Consider the following 25,104-nt stretch of genomic DNA (forward strand, 5'->3'; position numbering starts at 1 on the left):
AACTGAGATGTTCTGTTGTAAAATGAAAAAGTAATGCGTTACTACACTAGTTTCTTGAAAAGTAATCTGATTACGTAACTCAAGTTACTTGTAATGTGTTACCTTTTCACACAAATTATGATCACAGGGACAAATTAATGATGCATTTTCACATAGTTCCTCAAACTTATTTTCACGTATGACCTCAAAACACTTTTACAACATGATATATAATATATTTCTAATTTATTATTATTTTTTTTTTTCTGGTTTGCACCACATAACCAGCTCTATATGTACGGTATAGCTTTTCCGACATAGTAAACTTGCTCTGTAGCTCACCTGGCTTAGCTTCCAAAGACTTGAAGCAAACTAAAATGACATGGTTTGCAGCGACAATCTGTTTGCTTTTGTTAATACTTTTGTTTGGGTTTAGAATAGGGTTTAGTGTAGGTGGTATTATATTCAAACGCGATAGATATTAAAAGGATAGTTCACCCAAAAAGGAAATTTTGTCATCATTTACTCTCCCTGAAGTTGTTCCAAACCTGTATAAATATCTTTGTTCTGATGTACACAAAGGGATATATTTGGGAGAATGTTTGTAACCAAGCAGATCTCGCCCCCCATTGACTATTTTATATTGCCTATATATAAAAAAATACTATGGTAGTCAATGGGGGGCGAGATCTGCTTTGTTACAAAAATTCTTCCAAAATATCTTCCTTTGTGTACATCAGAACAAAGATATTTATACAGGTTTGGAACAACTTCAGGGAGAGTAAATGATGACAGAATTTTCACCGTTATGAAAAGAATTTTCTAAACTACCGCAATACATATAACAACTAAAAAATTAAAACGTTGCCAGATTCATGTTCATCTGTTTCAAATAAAACTGAACAAGCATTTAGAGGCATCTAACCGGGCATTTAAAAGTGTCGCGACACAAGCAAGAATCAATGTAATATCTGTTTGCAGAAATGTCGCTACAGGCACGTTTTTCCAATAAACTTGGGTTGAAATAACTATATAACAGAATAAAAACAGCAATTGTGGTTTTTCTGCCATTGCAAAATGTCGATATGTCCTGAGCTGCAGGTTTTGGTTTGGATGTATTGAAGGGGCAGAGGCTTGTTTATGTGACTGTAGTGTAAAAAAAAAAAAAAACAATAAAAAATAAGGGAGGGAGGGAGAGAGATGCTTTCATGTTCTTCAGGGGTAGTTCATCATCCTCTCTGAATGGGTTTCTGCTGACACACATCAGTTTGAAGCAAATGTCTCTCTGTCATAATCACAGCTTTTTATGATCATTTTGCCCTTCCTGCCCTTTCACTGTCAGAGAGTAATGAGTGCTTTTAGAGAATAGAGAAGAAAGTAGAAAAGATAGATAGATTGTGTGTATATGTGAGAGAAAAATCAAACCTCCTCACTTTGATCAACGCCACAGAAACACACCACCAAGTTTGGGGACCTGATATGGAGCCGATCCAACCCATCAAATCTCCATCGTGGAATCCCCCAAATGATCCTGATTTTGTGTGTTGATTCCTTAATCTGTTGTGTTGTTTGACATTTGATTAGTGGAGACATGATGAAAGACTGGCACTGAATTGTATGCAAATTACCAAGACACAAGATTGAATATAGATTCAATTCAATTCAGTTCACATTTATTTGTATAGCGCTTTTCACATTACATATCGTTTCGAAGCAGCTTTACAGAGAATGCATGTCAGCATGTCAAAGTCAATAAAGGTAAACCAAGAATAAAACCAGATGCAAACTTAATTCTATATATTGTCAATATATATATACATGTCTTACACATCTATTACATTTACAGGCATGTCTATATTTTATCTTTATGATTATAATAAAAGAATATTACAAAAATAATAAAAGAATACATATCCGAATACATACACTCTAAAAAATGCTGGGTTAAAAACAACCCAAGTTGGGTTGAAAATGGACAAACCCAGCGATTGGGTTGTTTTAACCCAGTGGTTGGGTTAAATGTTTGCCCAACCTGCTGAGTAGTTTTATTTAAACAAACTATTATTTAAAAATTGCTATATGGCTAATTAGAGACAACAATAATAGACAAAAGGTGAATGTTTATTAAGCTTTAATATTTTATTAATATAAATGTAATAGTTTAATAGTTTATTAATATACATTTATGAATAAGCAATTTAATAAATGTTTATTGTTTAATAATTATTCATTGAACATTAATAAATGTTCATTTCCAACATACTTTGGGCTAATCTTAATTAAGCAATACAGTAATTTTTAAACAATAGTTGAGTTAAATAAAACTACCCAGCAGGTTGAACATTTAACCCAACCACTGGGTTAAAACAACCCAATTGCTGGGTTTGTCCATTTTCAACCCAAATTGGGTTGTTTTTAACCCAGCATTTTTTAGAGTGTAGAAAAGCACACTTTTTGCCAATAATTATAAAAAACAATCCAAGATAAACAGATTTTTTTTTATTAGTGATTATTTGATTAGTTATTTTTCTTTCTTTTCTTTTTTCATTCTTTCCTTCTTTTTTTTTTTTTTGGGTGTGTGTGTGTGTGTGTGTGTGTGTGTGGGGGGGGGGGTATTTTATTATATTAAAACATTTAATTATATTTTATAATTCAACAGACATTCACATTTTATTCCATAACAATGTAAATGATCTACATTAAAAAACAAAAACAAAAGAATAAATAAAATAAATAAATAAATAAATATATATATATATATATATATATATATATATATATATATATATATATATATATATATATATATATATATATATATATATATATATATATGTTTCATTTTGATGTATTTATAAAGCACACTTTTTGGCAATAATTAATAACAAACCAAGATAAACACAAATATTTTATTTTATTCACTTTTTTATAATTGATATTATAATATATATGAATATATTTTATTGTATTTACACATATATTTACATATTTACATTAATATATTTCATTGTATTTACATAAAATCCCATTATTCAACAGTTTTATTTAAATTTTCTTTTAAAACATTTATGTAAATAATCTACATAATATATGCATTAATGTATTTACATTATGATATAGTTATAAAGCACACTCTTTGGCAATACTAAATAAAAATACATGAAAAAACAAGATAAATAGAAAAATGTTATTTATTATTTATAGATTTTTCATATTTTGGATGGACGGAGGTGTATTTAATTATGTTAATATATTTTATCCCATAAAATTTTATTTTAAAAATGATCTTCCATAACAATATTTATATAAATTATCTACATAATATATGCATTAATGTATTATGATATACAGTATTCGTATATGTAGGTAGGCCTACATAAAAAAAATACCCTAAGAATACATGCATAAATCTAGATAGTTATGTGTGCAAATGAACATTTGTCCTCTTGGCTACAGGGAGGTAAATGAGATAATGCTGCAGTGTAAATAATCCAACCCTGTTCTCTGGTTGAATCGTGGGTTTCAGAAGACCTTCAACATTGCAAAAGTCAGCCAACGCTCACTGTCACTCCTCACACACGTGTCAGCGCAGCAGGACATACTTCCGGTTCAACATGGCGGCATCCATGGCATGTCAGGCGGCTGTGAGAGGACTCCGAGCAGCGAGCACTAAACAACTGCTTGTGAGCAGAAACCAGGTAACAGATCGCTGATCTGTGCGTTTATCCTCCAGTGCGTGATGTGAGCAGCAACAGAATAGAGTAATGCGGGACGCAGCTGCTGTCTGTTTGTTTACAGCGCCAGACATGATGTTTTATTCTGCACACATACTAATTTGACCAGTTATCGTTTCATTCTTTAATCATTTAACTAGTGGGCACACATACTAATTTGACCAGTTATCGTTTCATTCTTTAATCATTTAACTAGTGGTCTGAATAGATGCTTTAGTGGATTGACAAATAGACAGTCGTTCATCCATCTGTGATGCTTTGAAGAATCATTTATTTAATGTTCAGTTTGTCTTACTACGGTACTAAACTTTAACCAACAAGGAATTTGACAACTGACATCTGCAAATTAATGTTTTGCAATTAATTTAGACAGAGATTGTATTAAAGTATTCTATTCTGAAGTTTCTGTTTTAAAGATTCTTTTCTTAAGTTTCAAATCGAATGATTCTGTTCTACATATTATCTAAAATGTCTATTCTAAAGTTTCTAATCTGAAGAGTCTATTGAAAAGATTCACTTTTAAATATTCTGAGCAAGAAATTAAACGCCTTAAGATAATAATAGTGTACATTAGCTTGTGTATTCCGCTATGGAACACCGATTCTGAAAGATACGTTTTGATAGTGTTTTACGTTCTTTTTGATCTTTTTCATAAAGCTTCACTAAGAATGATTGATTCACCTTCAGGTTTGTCCTCTATTCAGTCAGTGAGCAGAATCACGTCCATCTTTCAACCTTTGACCGGTCAGTGATGAAACTCTTTCTGCTGAGTTGGCCAGTAGCAATCTGCTGTCAGTCTAAGGCAAGGTTTAAAGGTCAATTTTAATATTTATCTTAGCTATACACAGATTTTCCTGCTGTCATAATTCTTATATCTTTTGCAATATAAGTATTTTTGAGCGATTGTCTTGTGTTCTTCTTTTGGTCTTGCAACATGAAGAGATTTTCAATATTTCTTCATTTTGGGTGTCATCTGACTGGTTGTGTAGTTTGTGCTTTTTGATAGCTCTGAAAAGGTTCCTGTGCACATTCAAACCAGGACAGCAGGACAAAGTAGATCAACAGTGCAGTTTCAATGGAAATTCAGTCATATGGAAAGTCGGAGGCTATATTTTGACATTATAGAACAAAACTCAAAAGGAAAAGTTTCAAGTAGGTCATTGAATATATCTGAGCTGCGCGTTCCATTCTCTTTTAATCCTGACTGATATCCCTAAATAGTTCAGGGGCTGTTGGCACATAAAACAAATGTGTTGGTGGTTGTCAGAGGACAGAGGCTTGCCCTCTATAAGAATGCTTGTTTTTGTACTATAACTTTAATAACCAATGTAAAAGGCCATGCACAAATATAATTTACCTTTAATTTGAAGGTAGGGTTATTATAGTTGCTTAAACTAAAATGAAAACTGAACCAAAAAAAGGTACTTGAAATAAAGAAAAATATTATCTTAAGTTTAATATATTTTTTAATATTTTATTTTATTTTATTTGCCAAAAAAAAAAAAAAAAAAAATCTCATTTTCGTTTAGTTTAACTTGATTTACTAAAACTAAAATAAAAATGAATACAAACTCTGTCCGAAAAAGCTATTTTTGGTTTTGTCTGAAATGGTTTTGGAGGGCCGAAATTACGTTTTGACAGTATTCAGCGTCTATTTTGTGCACACAACATGGATAAGCTACAATAGTTAAACATATCAGCTGTGTGGACACTATCTCTGAATTGACAATATTAATTTCTTGATTTTAATTGGTAATAATATGATTTCTTAAATCGAAAATCTTTTAGTCCGTGCTGTTTTCTGTTGATGTGTGAACAAAACTTCACTAAACATTTGTAGCGTGGCTGCCATCCAATAATCGCAAACAGCTTTGCGCTTTGTTACTTTTAATATGAAGCAAAGTCTTAACTTAATAAAGTCAATCATATGCGAAAGCAATGGCCTACAGTGAAAAAAAAAAAAAAAAGTTGTTTTAACTAAAAAAAAAAAGTAAGTTCATGCTGCCTTAAAATTTTAAGTTGTGTATGAATGGGGGGGGGGGGGGATACTACACTTTAAAAAATGCTGGGTTAAAAACAACCCAAGTTGGGTTGGAAATGGACAAACCCAGCTAAAAAAAGCTGAAAGCCTATATGAAATGCCACAGAGGTAACATAATTGTTCAGACACTTTGCATCACAGAAATACATTATATTTTAAAGAATATAATAGAATACCATTATTTTAAATTGAGCTGAGACATGGTTACAGAGGGTTTTTTCACCTACCTGACTGAAAGGCCTCATTAATATGCAAGTCATTTCAGGTCATTATTATGTGATTCTTTTGTCTTCTCTGGTGTAAATGGCCCATTATTCATGATCATTCACGCCTCCACGCATACTGTGTTTCTTGACAAAAAATGACTTACAAAAACTAAATCAATATATTGTTTTACATGAAGGAGTAGGAAGGATAATTTTTACATAATTCTGAAGCAAAAACTCTAGTCTACAACCTCCAATACCCAGAAGTCTTATGAACACAGATTTAATATACTTTTTTTGGCCTTATTTCAGTGACTTAAGTTTTTTGTTTTTTCAATAACTATGCATAAACATTATTCCTTCAAAAACAAAAACATGTACATACATGTTCCTTACATATTATTGTAGCCTAGTTTGTGTTGAATACAGTATAATGACACTTGTGTCATTAATGTGTTTATGAACAACTGAAAAAAGCACAAATGTCAGGGCATTTCAAAACTTCTCCAAGCCCCAAATCAGCCTCAGACTCCAGAGGGTTAAAACAACCCAATCGCTGGGTTTGTCCGTTTTCAACCCAACTTTTTTTTTTTTTTTTTTGAACCCAGCATTTTTTAGAGTGGATGGAAGTCAATGGGATCCATCAACTGTTTGGTTACCCATATTCAAAATATCTTCTTTGGTGTTCAGCAGAAGAAAGAAATTTGTACTGTTTATGAACAACTTGAGGTTGAGTAAATGATGACAATTTTATTTTTACATTTTTGGGTGAACTATCCCTTTAACACAGCTGAAACGCATGAGGTTTTGTTTTGTTCAACAGGACCCTCACACTTGTGAATCCTTTCATTATAACCAAAGTGTAAACATAAGAGATTAAACATAGTAAACATAAACATAAGAGATTCATTGTACAGTTAAGACAGCTTGTTTTATTAGAATGGGAGTTTTTGCAAGAGTGCAAAATTTAGTGTACTTGTGTTATAGACATTGACAGCCTTACTGATAATAAAGGGAAGGCTCTTCTCTTGCTTCCTGTTTATTACCCATTCACAATCTAAACACAAGTTTGACTGCAAAGTTTCTGGATTGACAACCATATTTAAATGCACAATTGTATCAAAAACGGTGATTGACAATGATAACCAAAAGATGAGACAAAACAGGACTACACTTTTGCTCTGCTACCAAAATTGGTACATGAACCATAAAATTTTACTGGTATTGGTACAGACTGAAATTTTGGTACCGTGACAACCCTAATTCAAACTAAAACTAATAATATCTAAATGATTAAAAAATAACACTGCTTGTAGGAGTTTAGTAGGGCTGAAACGATTCGAGTTACTCGATTACAAAAATTCCTCGAGGCAAAAACTCTGCGTCGAAGCCTTGTTAAATTCCTATGACGCGCACTATACGCGCAGGGATCTGATTCACACGGACCGTTGTTCAGTGTTCAGGAAGCACACCATAGCGCGTGACATTTTGAATTTAGTTGGCGCGATGGCGGAGAGTAAAGATAGATATGATGTTTAGCTTTGATGTTTTTAAGTAGTAAACGTATTCACGTTCAATTGTAAGAGAGTATAGCCTAAAAAAAAAGAACCCCTTCACACACACACGCATGCACCCTCGTCTCTCTCACGCGCCAGTCAGACCAATCGCGGCAATGCATCACATATGCTTAAACTTTTTATGTAGCCACGCAACAATAATTTCAGCATGCTTTCACTGTATACAGAGGGACGTGATGTTGTGACGCGATTTTTTGAACGGATGCTTCACCTAAAATGCACCGCAATGCAAGTGATGCAAGCCAAATGCACCGTTCTATTGAAAATGATTGTATGTAGGCTATTTCTGCCGTACCAAACTGCAATGAAGCAACTGGTCTGACTGGGGCGTCACTCTTCCTCACACACGGCATGTGTTTTTGTTCTCAGGTGGGTAATTTGCAGTAAGGTGCACTCCTTTTTTTGTAATGTTGTATTAAGATGACAAAACTAAGGCCAAATGGCCTTTACTATTTAAGTTTCTATTCATAGTTTTACATGTTATACATGTTTTACAGTAAGTTGACTTAACTGTATTGTTATTTAATTGTTGGCACTGGCACTTATAAACACTAAATGGGTAAAAAATTGCAATAAAAAGGCTTTGTTTTGGAGCCAAATGTTGGAGTTGGAACCAATACCTCTGTTTTTTTTTTTTTGAAATAAAAGCCAAATGCTTGATCATTTTACAGCCACATCATTTTCACTATGCATTATTTGTTTTGGTTGTTTTAAAAAAATTATCCGATTAATCGATCAAGTGCTAGATTAATCGATTACAAAAAGAATCGATAGCTGCAGCCCTAGAGTTTAGTTTATCCAAACCTCCATAAATTATCAGGTGTGTAGTTATAAGTTATATATACAGGAATCTGAAAATAACAGCAGCTCTCATTATTGGCTTCTCAATATAGGCTACCTCTTTGAACACCACATATGTCACATCTGTTTTCTCAAGGCATCAATTCTGTCTTAAAACTATTTTATTCTGAAATTACTTCACAAAAATGCATGCCATCTCATTAATCTTTACACCAGTGTGTTCACAGAACAAGGACTTTAAACATTAAACATTCTGCCTTTAAAACATCTTTCCAGTGATGTTAGTACACACAGCTAGTTGAAGCACTGACTGACCTGATTTTGCCACTGGATTCAGTCAATTTATTAACTCTGCTCCCAGAATGCAGCACACGTAACATTAATGTCATCATGAAAGTCTGTTTTTCAGTTTAAATTCATTTTTAACTAAATGCTCAATTTGTGCTATCTGTTACTTTTTGACATTATTATTATTAATTTTGTCCCTGAGCTGGAGTTTCAAAGTTATATAGAGAGGTTCTATGCAGGAAAATGACATTGGATCAACACCAATTTAGTGTATAAGGCATCACTTCATTACTCCGTGCAGTCCACTTTGCTGCCATAAGATGTGGTTTAGTAGTGCATGCAGAGTGCTTAGCTAGCATATATTTTCATTTTGGTCATATAATGAGATGCAACCTGCTGCAATGGGGCACAAGCCTCATCCATCTGAGAGAGAGGACCCGCTCTAATGAGAAAGTACATAGTGCCAAGTGCAGTTATATTATCTTTATCCAAATGACTTATTTAAGACTTTTGGTATCAATGAATAGTGACATCTTTATGGTAATAGATCTTTAATGCACAGGTTTATCTCAGCTATTTGTAAAGATGACAAGGACCTCTAAATTGTGGGTGTGAAGGTCAGAAGTAATTCAATAAAGCACATTTTTAAAGCACTAATGTCAAGATGTGATTCAAATACTAATGAGATGTAGATTAGAGCAGCTTTTTCCATTTTTCTCTCAGTTTTGACTTCTCACGTTTGGATCAGATCCATGTTTCACCATCTCCTTAGGTGTCTGGCTGTCAGCCAGTTACTGGCGGCGATCAATGAGCCATTTTTATTAATCAGTGACTGCATGCTTAGACTTTTGCAATAAGGCTGGGTAAAAATATAAATTTTCCGATTAATGGTGATCTTAATTTTAACGGTCATGAAAATGATTCTTAGGTTCATTCTTTTACTTTCTTGTTACTGCTCTTCAGTGCTTGCGAATATACAGTTTGCTGTCGGAATTGAATGTGATTTAGAAAAAAACAAAAACAAATGTGTGCTGCTGTGAAATATTGAGAAGAAAATATGTTTTTTCTGCACACAATAACAAGCAGTGTAACTAGTGTGGTCTGAATGACAAATAAATGAGTCTTATATGAATCTTTTTTTTAGTGAATCAATAACAGCTCATTATAGTCTGATTCACAAACGAATGATTCTTTTGAGCATATTATTGAAATTAATTATTCAAAAAGACTCTCAAACTCAGCAGGATGTACTTTAAATGAGTCTACCAAATTTTACTTAATGAACTGACAGAATCTCTCAAGAATAAGGCTCATTTAGAGGTTTTCTGTACTCTTTCATTGAAGTGTTTTAATAATTTAACACTAATTATATATCCACTACCAATAATTCATATTTTTTATGTTTTTGAAAGAAGTCTCTTATGCTCAGTCACCAAAGCTGAATTTATTATTTATTTCATCAAAAGAGTAAAACAGTAATTCTGTAAAATATTATACAATGTTATTTAAATAGAAAACTATGGAAGAGGATTAGGGCCAAGCAATAATAAAAAAATAAAACCATCTCGAGATTAAAGTTGTTAAATTTCGAGAAAAAACTTGTTACATTTCGAGAAAAAAGTCGAGATAAAATGTTGAGAGTAAACTCGTTAAATTACGAGACAAAACTTGTTAAATTGAGAAAGTCGAGATAAAATGTTGAGAATAAAGTAATTAAATTACGAGAAAAAAGTTGTTAAATTACGATAACAAATTCGTTAAATTATGAGAAAAATGACGTTAAATTTTGAGAAAAAAGTCGAGATAAAATGGTGAGAATAAAGTCATTAAATTATGAGAAAAAAGTCGTTAAATTACGAGAACAAATTCGTTAAATTACGAAATTAAATTATTTTCTTGTAATTTAATGACTTTATTCTCATAATTTTATGACTTTATTCTCACCATTTTATCTCGACTTTTTTCTCAAAATGTAACGCCATTTTTCTCATAATTTAACAATTTTTTTTCTCGTAATTTAACAAGTTTATTCTCAACACTTTATCTCGACTTTTTTCTCGAAAATTTAACGAGTTTTTTTTCTAAATTTAACAACTTTAATCTCGAGATCCTTTTATTTTTTTTATTGCTTGGCCCTAATCCTCTTCGTAGAATTCCGTAACCCTCTTCCGTAGAATTTCAAAATGTAATTTATTCCTGTGATGGCAAAGCAAAATTTTCAGCAGCCATTACTCCAGTCTTTAGTGTCACATGATCCTTCATTTGAAAATGCTGATTGGGTGTTCAGTTATTGTCCTTTATTGTTGGTGTTGGTGAAATTATTAATAATGGTTCAGAATTTTCAAAATGTACCATATTTGAAGTTTCCCTATATACTTTAGAGCACCTAAATTTAACCAATTGAATCAGAATTGATTGAATCCACTTGGAACTGTTAATCAGAATTAAATCAAATTGGGAAATGTGTATCATCTAGCCAATGTTGCCAAGTCCGCTGTTTTTCACGGAATAGGGCTACTTTTAAGTTGTTGCCGCAGGTAAATTTTTCCACGGGTTGATTTCCACCTTTGTACGTAGGATTTTGGAGCTCCAACATCCCCAAAACACCCCCCAAATGTACAAATTTAGTGGAGAATTCGGCCATCCGATAGAGACAATTGTCTATTTTTGGGCTACATTTGATTGGCCATTGTGCTACTTTTGTTGAACAGACCTGGCAATCCTACACCCAGCCCAAGTTTGCATCAGACCTCGCAAAGTGCACAAAACCGCACACTCAAGTTTCTTTGAACAGAGCGCCTGAAGTTTTACAAAATCTGTTTTTTGGACATTTACCACAAAGATAAGAGGCAGTGATTAGCCAGCTGCCAGTCCGCTGTAGTGGAGCTCAGGAGCCGTGACTGGCAGGTAGGTATCACGGCAATTCACTCACATCTTTTATGACAGCTCGAAAATTAGAGATGGCTTGTCAATGATGACAATGCCTAAAAAGAAAGACAGGTGATGGCCGATAACACCAACGCTGCCTCAGAAATTCCTGTCTGGACGTAGAGATAATCCCAGAGCTGTTTTCCCCAGCACAACCCTTACCGTGCCATTGCTGCATCTCCAAACTTAAAGGAACATTTGCCGCTGCGTTCGTTCGCTAGGGCGGTGAAAAATCTTTACGCAACGATTGAAGACGTCAAAGCTCATTCGCCTCACTACGCTGCAGCAGCTTGAAAAGCTCGACTGGAGTGTCGAAACAAGACCAGGGGAGTCTGCTGGATGAGGCTGCATGCTGAATATTTTAAACAAGGGGTGGGTGGGTGCGACTCCTCTGGTGCAAGAACTTCAAACAGCATGCGTTTCTCCCATCTGTCCACAGCGAGAACACATTTACATTTCCTGGCCGCCAGGGATACAGTAGAGCAAGTTTGCTGTAACTGGATTTGAATATCGTTTCGCCAAGGTTAATAGCCATTTCTGTTGCTCATGAGGGCTGTTTAGGCTTTTTCAATAATTTAGGAAGGCGGCAATCATTTAGAGTTCTTGTCGGCAGTCTTTTGAAGGAGAGGTGCCTCTTTTCATAGCTCCGATGGGACTCGTATACCGGCCCATTTGGGATAATTCTTCTGTAATGATGATTATGATGAGGCGATATTTAGTGTTACAGGAAATTAAAAGTTGTTATACAATATGTTGGCACTGTTGTGCCAATGACAGTTCAGAAAAAAACTTTGAAAGTCTGTCTATCTTGATATTTATGGATGTTCAAAGGCTCATTTTAAGGCATAAAGCTGGAGAACAGTTTGTGTTGTTTATTAAAGGAACAGTTTACTAATTATTTAAATTCTGTCATTATTACTATAAAAAACTTGACTTTTCTTCTTCAATTGAACGGAAAAGATGAAATTCTTAAAATGTTGGTTGCTTTTGTCCATGCAGTTACAATAAAGGGAACCGGAGCTTTCAAGCTTCAAAAAGAACAAATAAGCACCATACACTGTAAAAAGTAATACGCTCTATCTACTCAATAAAATTGTGGCAACAGATTACAAGCTATAATATTAATTAAATTCAACATATTGAGTTAGAATTAACCAAATTAATTCCTTAAAAGTCAACCATTTAAAATATGTAAAATTAGCAAAAACCATTACAAAAACCACAATCTGACATAAAAAGCAGAGTCAAACTTCCCAACTAAATAAACACTGATCACCATAATGATGATAATGGTAAAACATTTTCAATAAAATCAACATTTAAACCTCTGTTAATCCCTGTGTTTCTCTTTCAATCAATGATTCTGCTTGTTATCATCAGGTATCTTCAATGTTGGGAATAAAAAAATAAGTTCTTAATTAAGACCTCTGTCTGTTATTCAGATATGTTTTGTTTAAATTTTACATAAATTTTACTTGCTTGACATTTAAGGAATTCATTTGTTTAATTCTAACTCAATTTAATTCTAATCTGTTGCCAAAATTTTATGAAGTAGATATAGCTTTTAACTTTTTACAGTGTATCATAAAGGTCTCTGTGTGAGAAACAGACTGAAATATATGTTGTAATTCAGAAAAAAATCTTAAAACTTTGGTTGCTTTTGTCCACACAGTTACCATAAATGGGAACTGAAGCTTTCAAGCTTCAAAAAGAACAAAAATAAGCACAAAGTATCATAAAACTAATATTTGTGTGAGAAACAAACCGTATCATAACAGGATCATTGAGTGAGTTGAATCTGAAAATCAGATCAGTCTGATTTATGAACAAATCATTCAGACCGGTCTAGTGCATCAAATCAGCAGAAACAAACTGAAAAGAATGATTCAATAAATAATTATAATTTTTAGCTAGTTTTTAACACAAAACTATGGAATGGCTTCAGAAGACCTGGAACATTCATTCTATGCTGATTCGGTGCTCAATTATTAATAATGGTTCTTATTGCTATCAATGTTGAAAACAGTTTTTGCTGCTTAATATTTTTGTGGAAACTACTTTCAGGATTCTTTGATGAATCAACATTTATTTGAAACAGAAACCTTCTTTACTGTCACTTTTGATCAATTTAATGCATCCTTGCTAAATAAAATTATTTATTATTATTATTTTTAATTATTTTACCCCAAACCTTTGAATGGTAATAATTTCCACAACTATTACGCAGCACAACTGTTTTCAGCATTGATAATAATAATAAGCAATGTTTCTTGCACCAAATCAGCATATCGAATGATTCCTGAATGATCGTGTGACACTGAAGACTGGAGTCATGACGCTGAAAATTCAGCTTTACCATCACAGGAATAAATAACATTTCAAAATAAATTAAAATAGAAAACAGTTATTTTAAATTGTAATAATATTTCACAATATTACCTTTTTACTGTATTTTTGCTGCTGTGGTGAGCATAAGAGAATTCTTTCAAAAACATAAAAAATCTTAATTATTTCAAACTTTTGACCAGTTTGAGTTATATACCGTTTTTTTTTTTTTTTTTTTTTACTTTTGCGTCCTTTATGAAGCTTGAAAGCTGCAGTTCTTTGAAAGTTCATTGTAATTGCAAAAAACATTGAGCATGTAAAACAGTCTTCAAACTTGTTCCATCGAAGAAAGTTACATGAGTAAATGAGCGAATTCTTCTTTTAATCTTGTATTATAAACGATTGAGTATTTTCGCCCACTTCCATTTGTCCGCAGACTTGACCTCACTCTTCCAGACCTCTCTCTTCTAAATGATGTTCCTTATTAACTATGCTAATTGCTAAATTCATATCTGTAGAGAGTTGCCTTCACCTTCAGCCCGTGTCTGTCTTTAGGAGATTAAGCAAAAGGCGTATCCCATGATGCAAATCTCTGCGATCTAAATCCTTTGGCATGCTCTGCTGACTCCCCCTAACTCAGCTCTGCTAACACACACACGTCACGGCCTAACGGAGCTCTCTTGTCAACTTGTCAAAAGCTACTGCTCATCCACTGCTCACCTGACCTTGCTGAACGGAAGTCAAACGTTAAAACCCGACAATGAAAAAGAGCTGAGAGCATTCAGAGATCACAAATTACTTTGACTTTTTTCCCCAGCACAAGCTAATTAAATCATTGCTTCGATATCCTACATTGTGACTTCGAAAGAATATTGATGTTCTAAATTAAAATATTTTCACCATTTGTTCCTGTGAGCATGTTTTTCTCTAATTAGTTTGTGTAAATGCAGGAAGGATGTAAGTACATCTTATTAATATCTCAAATGATCTTACATTATAATGAACCCTGGTTTATCAACAAAATTTGCACCTCTGTTTTGTTGATGGGACTATTTTAATACCCGTTTTGTATTATTCACGACAAATGGCAGCTATCATTTCTGAATAAAGTAAACCAATTAGTTACAATCAGGAATGGGAAAATGTGTTAATTTCTTAAATCAAAACGCCCCTCAAGGATTCCACAAGTTAATTAAATGTGAGGCCATTTGGAGGTGCTAATTAAGAAGAGTCATTTCAAAGGGTTTAGGGCAGAGCTCTGACTAGTAATGAGGGTTTTAACCCCTGGAGACTGCTGGCCTGTGACTGCGCTATGAAGGATCCGATACAGATGACTGGGCTGCTTCTTAAATACTGTTTGTCGAAGCGTCAGATGCAGATAATTAGGGAAAGAATTATCATATAATGCAGAGTAGGTATGGTGGTTTACTGTACAACTAGAATTGTGCAACAGGTAGACATTCCACTAATATAATGTAATGTAATATAATATTTTTACAAACATGGCATAACTTGGGTTGAATTTACAAGAAAATGACTGTGATATATATTTTGTGATAATTTACCAATTTTTCACTTTTTTGGGCCGTTTACACAACACCATTTTCAACTAAAAACTGAAAACTTTTTGTTGTATCGACAACAGCGTTTTAGCTGTTGCAGGTAAATTTAGCATTTTCCTTCAGGTCAGTCCTATTTTTTTAAAAAAAAAAAAAAAAAAAAAAAAAAAAAATATATATATATGTGTGTGTTTAAATGTCAGATGTATTATCTTATCCTTTTAACAGTTAAGGGGTTTTCCCGTGACTGACAGCACTAGTCAAAACATTTGTCAGTTGCGTCTTGTTCCGTGTTCACAACAATTCAGTCTTTTCAATATAAAAGTCTTCGCTACTGACTGACACACTCATAAAGACTGTTTTTGTCGCCATCTAATGGCGTAATAATGTAACTTCTGTTGCTGTTCATGGTCAGGGACTATTTTTTTCTGGTGGAAGGAAGGCTTTTAGTGAAAGTTTACTTCATGAAAGTTGCATTGATACATATTTTTGGCTTTAATATTTGTGTTGTGTGGTAACCGTTTTCTAAAAGCAATAAGGCACTTGAGGCTAGTGCTGTATTGTGAATAAGTCACGGCTAAAGGGGTTGCAACACCCTTCAGCCATGACTTATTCACGATACAGCACAGCCTCGAGTACCTTATGTGTGTGTGTTTAGCTTTATTACACACATTTTTTTAAAAATAGTTTAACAATAATAACTTATCTCTTTAGTCATTGCCCCTATATAATTTTACGGGAGTTTCTTTAACCCAGGGAAAAAGAGATTTTGATATATGGCAAATACAATAGGTCTTGAATGTAAATTATGCAGTGATTATGCAACTGATATATGTATTTTTAATTTTTTATGCCATGGAAATTCATGAAAAATTATCTCTCTGATTTAATGTTTTTTTATTATGCACAATGAAACAGCATTGCCCTCTGAAAGACCTCAAGAAAAGCTCTCATAATCCTGTCCTCAGAAAATCTCCTTGTTTGAGCTCCTAAGCTCCTCTTCCTTCTCCCAAAAGAATTAAATTGGTCAATACAGATTTGTAAATATCCCCTCATGAATATGCGAATGTAAAACCAATTTTCCCCAGTGAGGAAAGCAGTTGTGTTGCTTAATTTTCTTTTCTGTTTGTCTTCCCGCAAGAACTCTTTTAGGAATCAATCCTTTATTGACTTGAGATTTCTACTCTCTCTGTCCTGCTGATGGAGCGGCCTAATGTCTAAGTCACGCTAATGTCAAGAGCAGACTAATAGTGTACTGAAGGCCTGAATGTAGACTTGTCTGCACTGTGTGAGTCTTTGGCACATTGAGTAATTCTGTAATATTTTTGTCTGTTTGTAAACTCTGTGAAAACCCCAGCATGTTTAGTGGATGAGTGATTACATGATTTCTCTTTTGTGGGTTTTTTAAGGACGGATGTTGATTTCTTTCTTTCTTACTTTCTTTTGCGCAGTGTTTTTTTTTTTTGCTTTTCTCATCTGTCAGGTAGATGCTTAAACGTCCTCCTGAATTACTCTGACACTTAATGTCTGTCTGGCGAGAAGCTATGAGATTGGATCTCTAAACAGCTGCTTGCTTTCAGTTTGTTGTGTATTGGTAATGGTGCATATGGTCAGGCAGACTATTTATGTTAGTTAAAGATGACATGAAATCCAAACTGATTATATTAACTTTTAAAATCCATGTTCAGTCTTATGTATCATTCATGAGTGGACGCTATATTCTGAAGAATTTTTATCAAAATGTTAAAACTTCCTCCACCTCTCTGAAATAATTTTACTTTTGATGTTACCAAATCCAGTCAGGTAGGGAAAAATTAAATATTAATAGATTTGCATGTTATTAAATGAATGTTCTTTTCTTATATGGTGCTTATAATGATGTGATGCCTCTTAATGTCACTTGATGTCATGATTGATTTAAGTTTTTAGTGTTTTGTTTTTAATTTATTTAGGGTTTTTTTTTATATCAAAGCTATTACTATTTTTTTTTTTTTTTTTTTTTACACGTAATGTATTTGTAAAGGTATCATCCAAATGTTTATATATTGCTGCACTGTATTTCTTATCATAGTATACTTTTCACATCCTGATACATAAAAACCCTTTCCTACTTTTTTTTTTCCATTAAATATCCTGTTTCACTTGGAAATGTTATATTATTGAAGTTAAATGTTGTTTACAGTACATTGTCGTTAACATGATACATTGGTGGTATTTAAAATTCAGTGTTTACTTGCTCCCAATACCGCTCACCACATCATCTAGTACACACACCACACAAACACAATTCAAAATGCATTTTTTTTCCTTATCTGTCAAAGTTAATGAGAAGCAGTGCTGAAATCAGAATAGGGTTATAAGAGCAATGACTGAACCAGGAGTCTATTACATTCAAGAGCAACAGACCCTCTCCAGCACTTTGGAGTGTTTTCCCCCCTACATCTGAAGTGTACGTGTATTACCTTCATATATCCAGCTGGATTAGCATAGACTGCATCATGACTGGAGTGCAGTGGCCCTTTATTTCCAATGGAGTTTTGCACACTCAAATTTGAACATAAGTAAATCTGTAATCCTTATGTGCAAGACTGACTGGAATATCAGAGGAGCCAAATCCACAAATGTAATTTCATCACTGTTTTCTCTAGCTGTAAATTAATAATTAAATAAATAATACAGCAATTGCAGATATTCATGGCTGTTAACATTTTTTTTTTTTAAACGTTAAACCATAAAACTTTTAATTTGATGGAAAACCACAGGCAGCCCTTAAAAGGATTGTTCACTCCAAAATGAAAATTATCGCATGATTCACTCACCCTCAAGCCATTGGTGTATATGACTAGCTTCTTTCAGATGAACACAATCAGAGTTATATTAAAAAAATATCATTTCTCTTCCAACCAAGCTTTATAATTGTAGTGAATGGCGGCCCTTATTTTGAAGTCCAAAAAAGTGCACCCATCCATCCATAAAAGTAATCCATACGGCTCCAGGGGGTTAATAAAGGCATTTTGAAGCAAAGCGATTGGGATTTTGTAAGAAAAATATCCATATTTATATCCATATATATACCATAGAGTACAAAGAAAAGAGTAACCCCTGATGTGATGTATGAAACAGGATGTAGGAGTATTGTAAGCTTAGACACCTCTTGCGGTTCAAACAAATAGGGCTGGGCAACAATCTCAAGCTCCTCTTCTCTTATATCAAAATCCTCCAACATTTCTCTTTAAAATTTCTCATTCATCAATAACGTCATGCTCTTTTGCCGTAAGCTGATTTGCGTAGGCTGTCTGCCAGAAGCTAGTTATTTTAGTTTATAAAGTTTTAAACATGGACATTTTTCTTACAAAAACCCATCGCTTTGCTTCAGAAGAACTAATTGTTATATAGCTCAACACGTTTAGTCTAATTGTTTCAATCTAATTTTCTAGATTTTTTTCGAGTACCATGCTTTACAATGCCTCAGAGAAAAACACTATTTTGTCAAGTAGCTAACATAGCATAATCAGATGCAGCTTTATTTTTTTGTAACAGTAATACAGAATTTTCTCCATCATACTGTACATTTTAAAATTAATTGCATGCCATTTATCAACACAAGACATCCAATATTTAATATATTATTCTAAAATCGATCTATCTTACTGCAGTGTGCAACAAGTGTCTCACAGCAGCCGCCGAGTGAACGCACAGAGTAACATTATAACAACGTTTCAACACTCTCAAATGTTTCTAATATGATAAACAGAGCTGTGTTACCTCATACTCATGACCGGAAAAGCGGAAGCAGCGCCGGCGACTGTGGCATAATAAAAGTTCCGCTGCTCGCGGCGTGTGTTGCGCAATCGCTCCAGCGGCCTCGTTCAGCTCCCACAACACTCGCTCCTGCTCTGCTTCATACTACAGTAACGTTAATAATCACATCCATGAACATGATTTCTTCCCAAGTCCAATCCCAATTCTATTCCACCGTCCATTGAGGTGAAGACCACATGTCCCAAGATTCCGCTCTCAAACTTGCCTAACAAGCTACGCCTTTGTTAGGGGCCGTTCACACAGAACGCGTCTTTGCATCTAAAAACGTGAGACGCAGCGCTCAGGAATTGTTTTAAAAAAAGCGCAGCATAGAACGCGAGTGTCTCGAGACGCGCTTTTGAGATGTGATGCAATAACGAAAAAAATGGAAATAATAGAAATAGGCAAACTGCAGAATTTAGATATAAGTTTTGACATGGAAAAAAAGAAAAGATAATAATGAGCGCCGCCTCCGCCATGTTGCCATTATATAAAAGAGTTGTCATGCCAACTCGCAATGCTTGCCCCGCCTCCAAGTTCTTCTGATTGGTCCACTGTTTTGGAAGTGACATTGATTAGCGGCGCTGCGTGTAAAAGTTGAAATTTTTTTAACTTGACACGGAATCTTAAAAACGCGGTGCTCATGTGAGAGGCGCTGCAAAAGACGCGAGCGTAACGGTCATGCAAGTCCGTCAAGCGCGTGTTTACATAGAAAAACAATGGAAAAGTAGCACATTGGAATAGAAAAACGCGTTCTGTGTGAACGGCCCCTTAGGCCTCTAGCGACCTCTAGCGGACAGAAAATATCACATAGTGCACCTTTAATTGTGCAGACCTACTATACATTTCATTACTTTAATCAACAAGTGTCAGCAAAGAAAACATAGGCTTATGTTAAGTAAGACAACCTTAACTTTGTGCCCGACTTTCTAAAGTTGATGTGGGGTCCTAACGGAGCATCTGCTATCCTGCTGAATTTGATGCAACTGCTGTCACAGCTTTCCTTCGTCCTCTTACCTTTGTGTGAGGACAACCGATAAGTCAAGATCTGCTGTGGGCCACCATGTCCTTACGAGACATCTGGCCTCCCAGAGGATCCAGAGAAGCTATTTCTTTCAATGTTAATAAAGGATACTTGAGAAGAAAAGCAAATGTTTAGGTCAGTTTTGAATAAATTTGTTTTAGGATTCTGGGATATTTAGGATTGTGGGGCATTTACATGGCTCAGATGTTCTCCAAGTGTTGTGGTCTACTGGATAAAGCTTAAAGGGATAGTTGACCCAAAAATGAAAATCATGTCATCATTTACTCACCCTCATGTCTTTTTGTTTGACACAGTGGAACACAGAAGATATTTTGAAGAACTGTTTTTGTTTATATAATGGAAGTCAATAGGGTCCAACATGAGCTGAATCTACTTTTTCATAATTGACACATTTTTTTCAACATCGACATGAATTGATTTGAGATGAATAACATTGTCTTTGTAGAGCTGCTGTACAGCAGAATTTGAATGTGTTCCATATTTGATGTTTGCATCATTAAGTTGGCTTGAAAAAGTCAACTTACTGTTATGCTATTTTCTTCTGAGACTAACATTTCTGACTCTAACTCCTCCTAGAGCTTTAACTCTACAAACTCCAAAATCGGCTCAAACCTTCAGACTGTTCTGACTTAGTGTGCTATATCTTTTCTAACTGATCCAACTTACGGTTTTCCTAAAAAAATGACTATTAAATCTCGGAAAAATCCCATTGGCTTTCATTGACGGAATGTTAAAATGAGCCAAGACTTTCAAACTCCAACTGTCAAAATTCTATCTATCAAAAATCTATCTATCTATCTATCTATCTATCCATCTATCTATCTCATAGCAACCACCCAGAATAACCTAGCAACCACATAGCAACCACCCAGAACACCATGGCAACCACCTAGCAACCACACAAATCACCCTGGAAACATCGTAGAAACCAGTCCGAGTACCCTAGCAACTGCATAGCAATACCCTAGCAACCACCCAGAATACATTAGCAACCGCATAGCAACACCCTAGCAACCACCCAGAATACCTTAGCAACCACATAGTAACACCCTAGCAACCACCCTGAGTACCCTAGCAACCTCATAGAAACACCTTAGCAACCACCCCAAGTACCCTAGCAACTGTATAGCAACACCCTAGCAAAGACCCCGAATACCTTAGCAACAGCATAGCAACACCTTAGTAACCACCCCAAGTACTTTAGCAACCACATAGCAAAACCCTAGCAACCACCTTGATTACCCTGACCTCTGTCTATCTATCTATCTATCTATCTATCTATCTATCTATCTATCTATCTATCTATCTATCTATCTATCTATCTATCTATCTATCTATCTATCTATCTATCTATCTATCTATCTATCTATCTATCTATCTATCTATTTAAACAAACTACTAAATTAAAACTTTCAAACTGAAAACTTTTAAAATTGCTTCATACTTTCTGGACCGGCTTTTTCAAGCCAACTTAGTTTGTCTCGACAAACTTTTTTCATCTAGTTGATTCTGTTATTTTCCTGTTCATTAATGTGAAGCTGCTTTGAAACGATCTGTATTGTATAAAGCTTTATTTATATAATGGTGACTTGTCTTGACCCCGTTCAGTGCATGGAGAACACTCATACATACTTCAAAATGTCTTCTGTTGTGTTCCATAGAAGTCATACAGGTTTGGAATGGCATGAGACTGAATACAGTGATTAAAGATTAGATTATCTATCCTTTTTAAGGCTGTTAATCAGGATGCCAAACTGTGTTGAATCACTTGAGCTCCACTGTCTGCTTTCCCATTGGTAGTTTCCTTGACTACATAAAATCTAAAATCGACTCTCTGAATCATTCAGTCAAGGTTTAGGGCTCTTTGAATGCTTCCCCGCTATGATGATGAAACTGTAATCTGTCTTGTTTGTTAGTTGTTGACCTGAAAATTCTCCTTCCCAATACATTTTCATAATTCTTAAGGTTGTAGAAATCACATACATGATGACATTTTCTTTTCTTCTCAAGTATCAGAAGAGTAGTAGTTCTGCTTGTGGCAACACTGAATGTTGTACATAACAGTATCTTTTTTTTTTCACTGGGAAGCAGCCTAAAATGGTGGTCATTTTTTTATAAGACCATAATAGTTTTACTTTTAACTTATTTATTACTTCATCATTGTTTTAAAATGAGCACTGAATTTGTAACTTTGTGATTTAAAGTAGCGTTTTTGGTGGTAACTTTCTGGCCTGGTTGGTTAGAAGGAGACGGACTTACATCAATAATGTTGGTAGCGCGAGGCAGTAAAAACACTCAACACTGTCTTGAGAGAATTACAGCGTGTGCACAATAAACAGAATGTGAGTAACAATATGAAACAGAATGCAATGTGCTGAGATATGTCTTTAAAAGTTTTAACCTTTAAATTAATTACCTAAGATATTAAAGTTATTAACACACTCTTTAAACTATAAATGCTTGTATTTACAGTGCCAGTGTTGAATTGATGTATGATGAGATGCTAAAATTGTAGGAATGTTTTGTGCTGTTGAAAGAATTACTTTTGAAAGGAAATTGAGAACTTTATTTTTGTGCCATTCTTTGACATTAAACAATCACTGCAGAATGTCATGGTTGCGGCTTCATGCTTGCCGAAAGCAAAACCCTAAACAAAAGTCACTTGAAAATGTTTCATTTTCTGAATTATATTGACTTGATTATTCATGGAGAAAGTTGAGAAATAGGGTTTTAGGTTTGTGTCAGCTTTTATGGTGGTTAGCTTTTGTTGCTTTCCTGTGACTTCATGAGGGTATTTATTTGGATTTTGCTGTCAGTTGGTATGTTTAAGGAGTTTTAGCTTATAGTGTGACAATATTTTGCATGTCACGCATATCTGTCAGCCACATTATACTAAAGCATATTATGGAAGCCCAATTCCACCACATAAGAAATTAAATAAATCATTGAGAAAATGATGACAAACAGTTTTGATAGCTGAATTTATATCATCATAATGACACATATTTACGAATTTTTATGTCAATTTCGACTGTGTCATAGTTATGACATACTAATCTTTATGTTTTAAGTCATAATTATGATTTACCCTAAGCATGAGTTTTTTTTTGTTGTTGTTGTTTTTTTTTTTTTGGGTGGAAATGTGCTTCCATAGGCCTATAAATAGTTTTAACTACATTAAAGGTACAGTAAAAGTAAAGTAAATCTGATCGAGCACCACACAACTCTTGTAGCCAATCAGCAGTAGGGGGCGTGTCCACTCATAATGGTGGAGGAGAGAGCATGACCAAGAGGACGATTTGAAGAAAGACATGGCTGAGAGACATTACAAAAGAAAAGCGGTCAGAATAATTTCACTGGAAACAGAAGGGTTATGATCAGGCAATAGTTTTAGCTCCCACGTTAAAGGTGCCCTAGAACTTTTTTTTAAAAGATGTAATGTAAGTCTAAGGTGTCCCCTGAGTGTGTCTGTGAAGTTTCAGCTCAAAATACCCCATAGATTTTTTTTAAATTCATTTTTTTAACTGCCTGTTTTGGGGCATAATTAGAAATGAGCCGATTCAGGGTGTGTAGCCCTTTTAAATCTGGTGCTCCACACCCACTGAGCTCGCGCTTGCTTTAAACAACGTAAAAAAAGTTCAAACAGGTAATATAACCCTCAAAATGGATCTTTACAAAGTGTTCGTCATGCAGCATGTCTAATCGTGTAAGTACAGTGTTTATTTTGATGTTTACATTGATTCTGAATGAATTTGAGGCTGTTCTCCGTGGCTAACGGCTACACTGTTGGAGAGATTTATAAAGAATGAAGTTATGTTTATGAATTATACAGACTGCAAGTGTTTAAAAATGAAAACGACAGTCTTGTCTCCGTGAATACAGTAAGAAACGATGGTAACTTTAACCACATTTGACAGTACATTAGCAACATGCTAACGAAACATTTAGCATCCAGACGTTCTGCCCTTGTCTAATGCCTTTCATAATGTTGGGAACATGGGCTAGCATATGCAAATATTGGGGGCGTACACCCCGACTGTTATGTAACAGTCGGTGTTATGTTGAGATTCGCCTGTTCTTCGGAGGTCTTTTTAAACAAATGAGATTTATATAAGGAGAAGGAAACAATGGAGTTTGAGACTCACTGTATGTCTTTTTTTTTCATGTACTGAACTCTTGTTATTTAACTATGCCCAGGTAAATTCAATTTTTGAATCTAGGGCACCTTTAAAGGGTTAGTTCACCCAGAAATGAAAATTGTGTCATTAATTACTCACCCTCATGTTGTTCCACACCCGTAAGACCTTCATTCATCTTTGGAACACAAATTAAGATATTTTCAATGAAATCCGAGAGGTATGCGACTTCTTCATTGACAGCAATTTAACCACCACTAGAAAGGTACTAAAGCCATCCTTAAAATAGTCCACGTGACTGCAGTGGTTAAACCTTAATTTTATAAAGCGATGAGAATACTTTTTGTGCGCAAAAACAAAACAAAAATAACGACTTTATTCAACAGTATCTTAACAGAGTCATTATTTTTGTTTTGTTTTTGCACTCAAAAAGTATTCTCTTTGCTTCATACAATTGAGGTTGAACCACTGCAATCACACGTATGCGTCGTGCTGCTCATGTGAGCAGTGTCGGCCAATAATTAGCCAGCGTAAACAAGCGCCGAACTGTGTTCACTGTAGGGCTGGGTTTTGACATAATTTTCACGATTCGATGCGATTACTATTCACATGCTTTTGATTTGATTGATTATTTTGAATGTAGTATTTCAGTTACAGTACATGGCAAATTTTCTAGAGGAAAAA

At 34.4% G+C, this 25,104-nt stretch overlaps 1 protein-coding gene across 2 annotated transcripts in view; it reads left to right on the plus strand.

Moving 5' to 3' along the window:
- The first annotated feature begins 3,516 nt into the window (after positions 1 to 3,516).
- Positions 3,517 to 25,104, plus strand: part of suclg2 (succinate-CoA ligase GDP-forming subunit beta) — a 160,260-nt gene continuing 138,672 nt past the window's right edge. The window contains exon 1 of one of the 2 annotated variants that reach the window (XM_067388335.1): positions 3,517 to 3,677. In XM_067388335.1, the coding sequence (XP_067244436.1) occupies positions 3,594 to 3,677 (84 nt within the window). In that variant the 5' untranslated portion in view covers positions 3,517 to 3,593. Of the gene's footprint in view, positions 3,678 to 16,958; positions 17,242 to 25,104 lie in introns of those variants that run through there. The other variant, XM_067388336.1, reaches the window with a different exon arrangement.

Source organism: Chanodichthys erythropterus, chromosome 6 (genome assembly GCF_024489055.1).
Source record: "Chanodichthys erythropterus isolate Z2021 chromosome 6, ASM2448905v1, whole genome shotgun sequence".
Taxonomy (NCBI): domain Eukaryota; kingdom Metazoa; phylum Chordata; class Actinopteri; order Cypriniformes; family Xenocyprididae; genus Chanodichthys; species Chanodichthys erythropterus.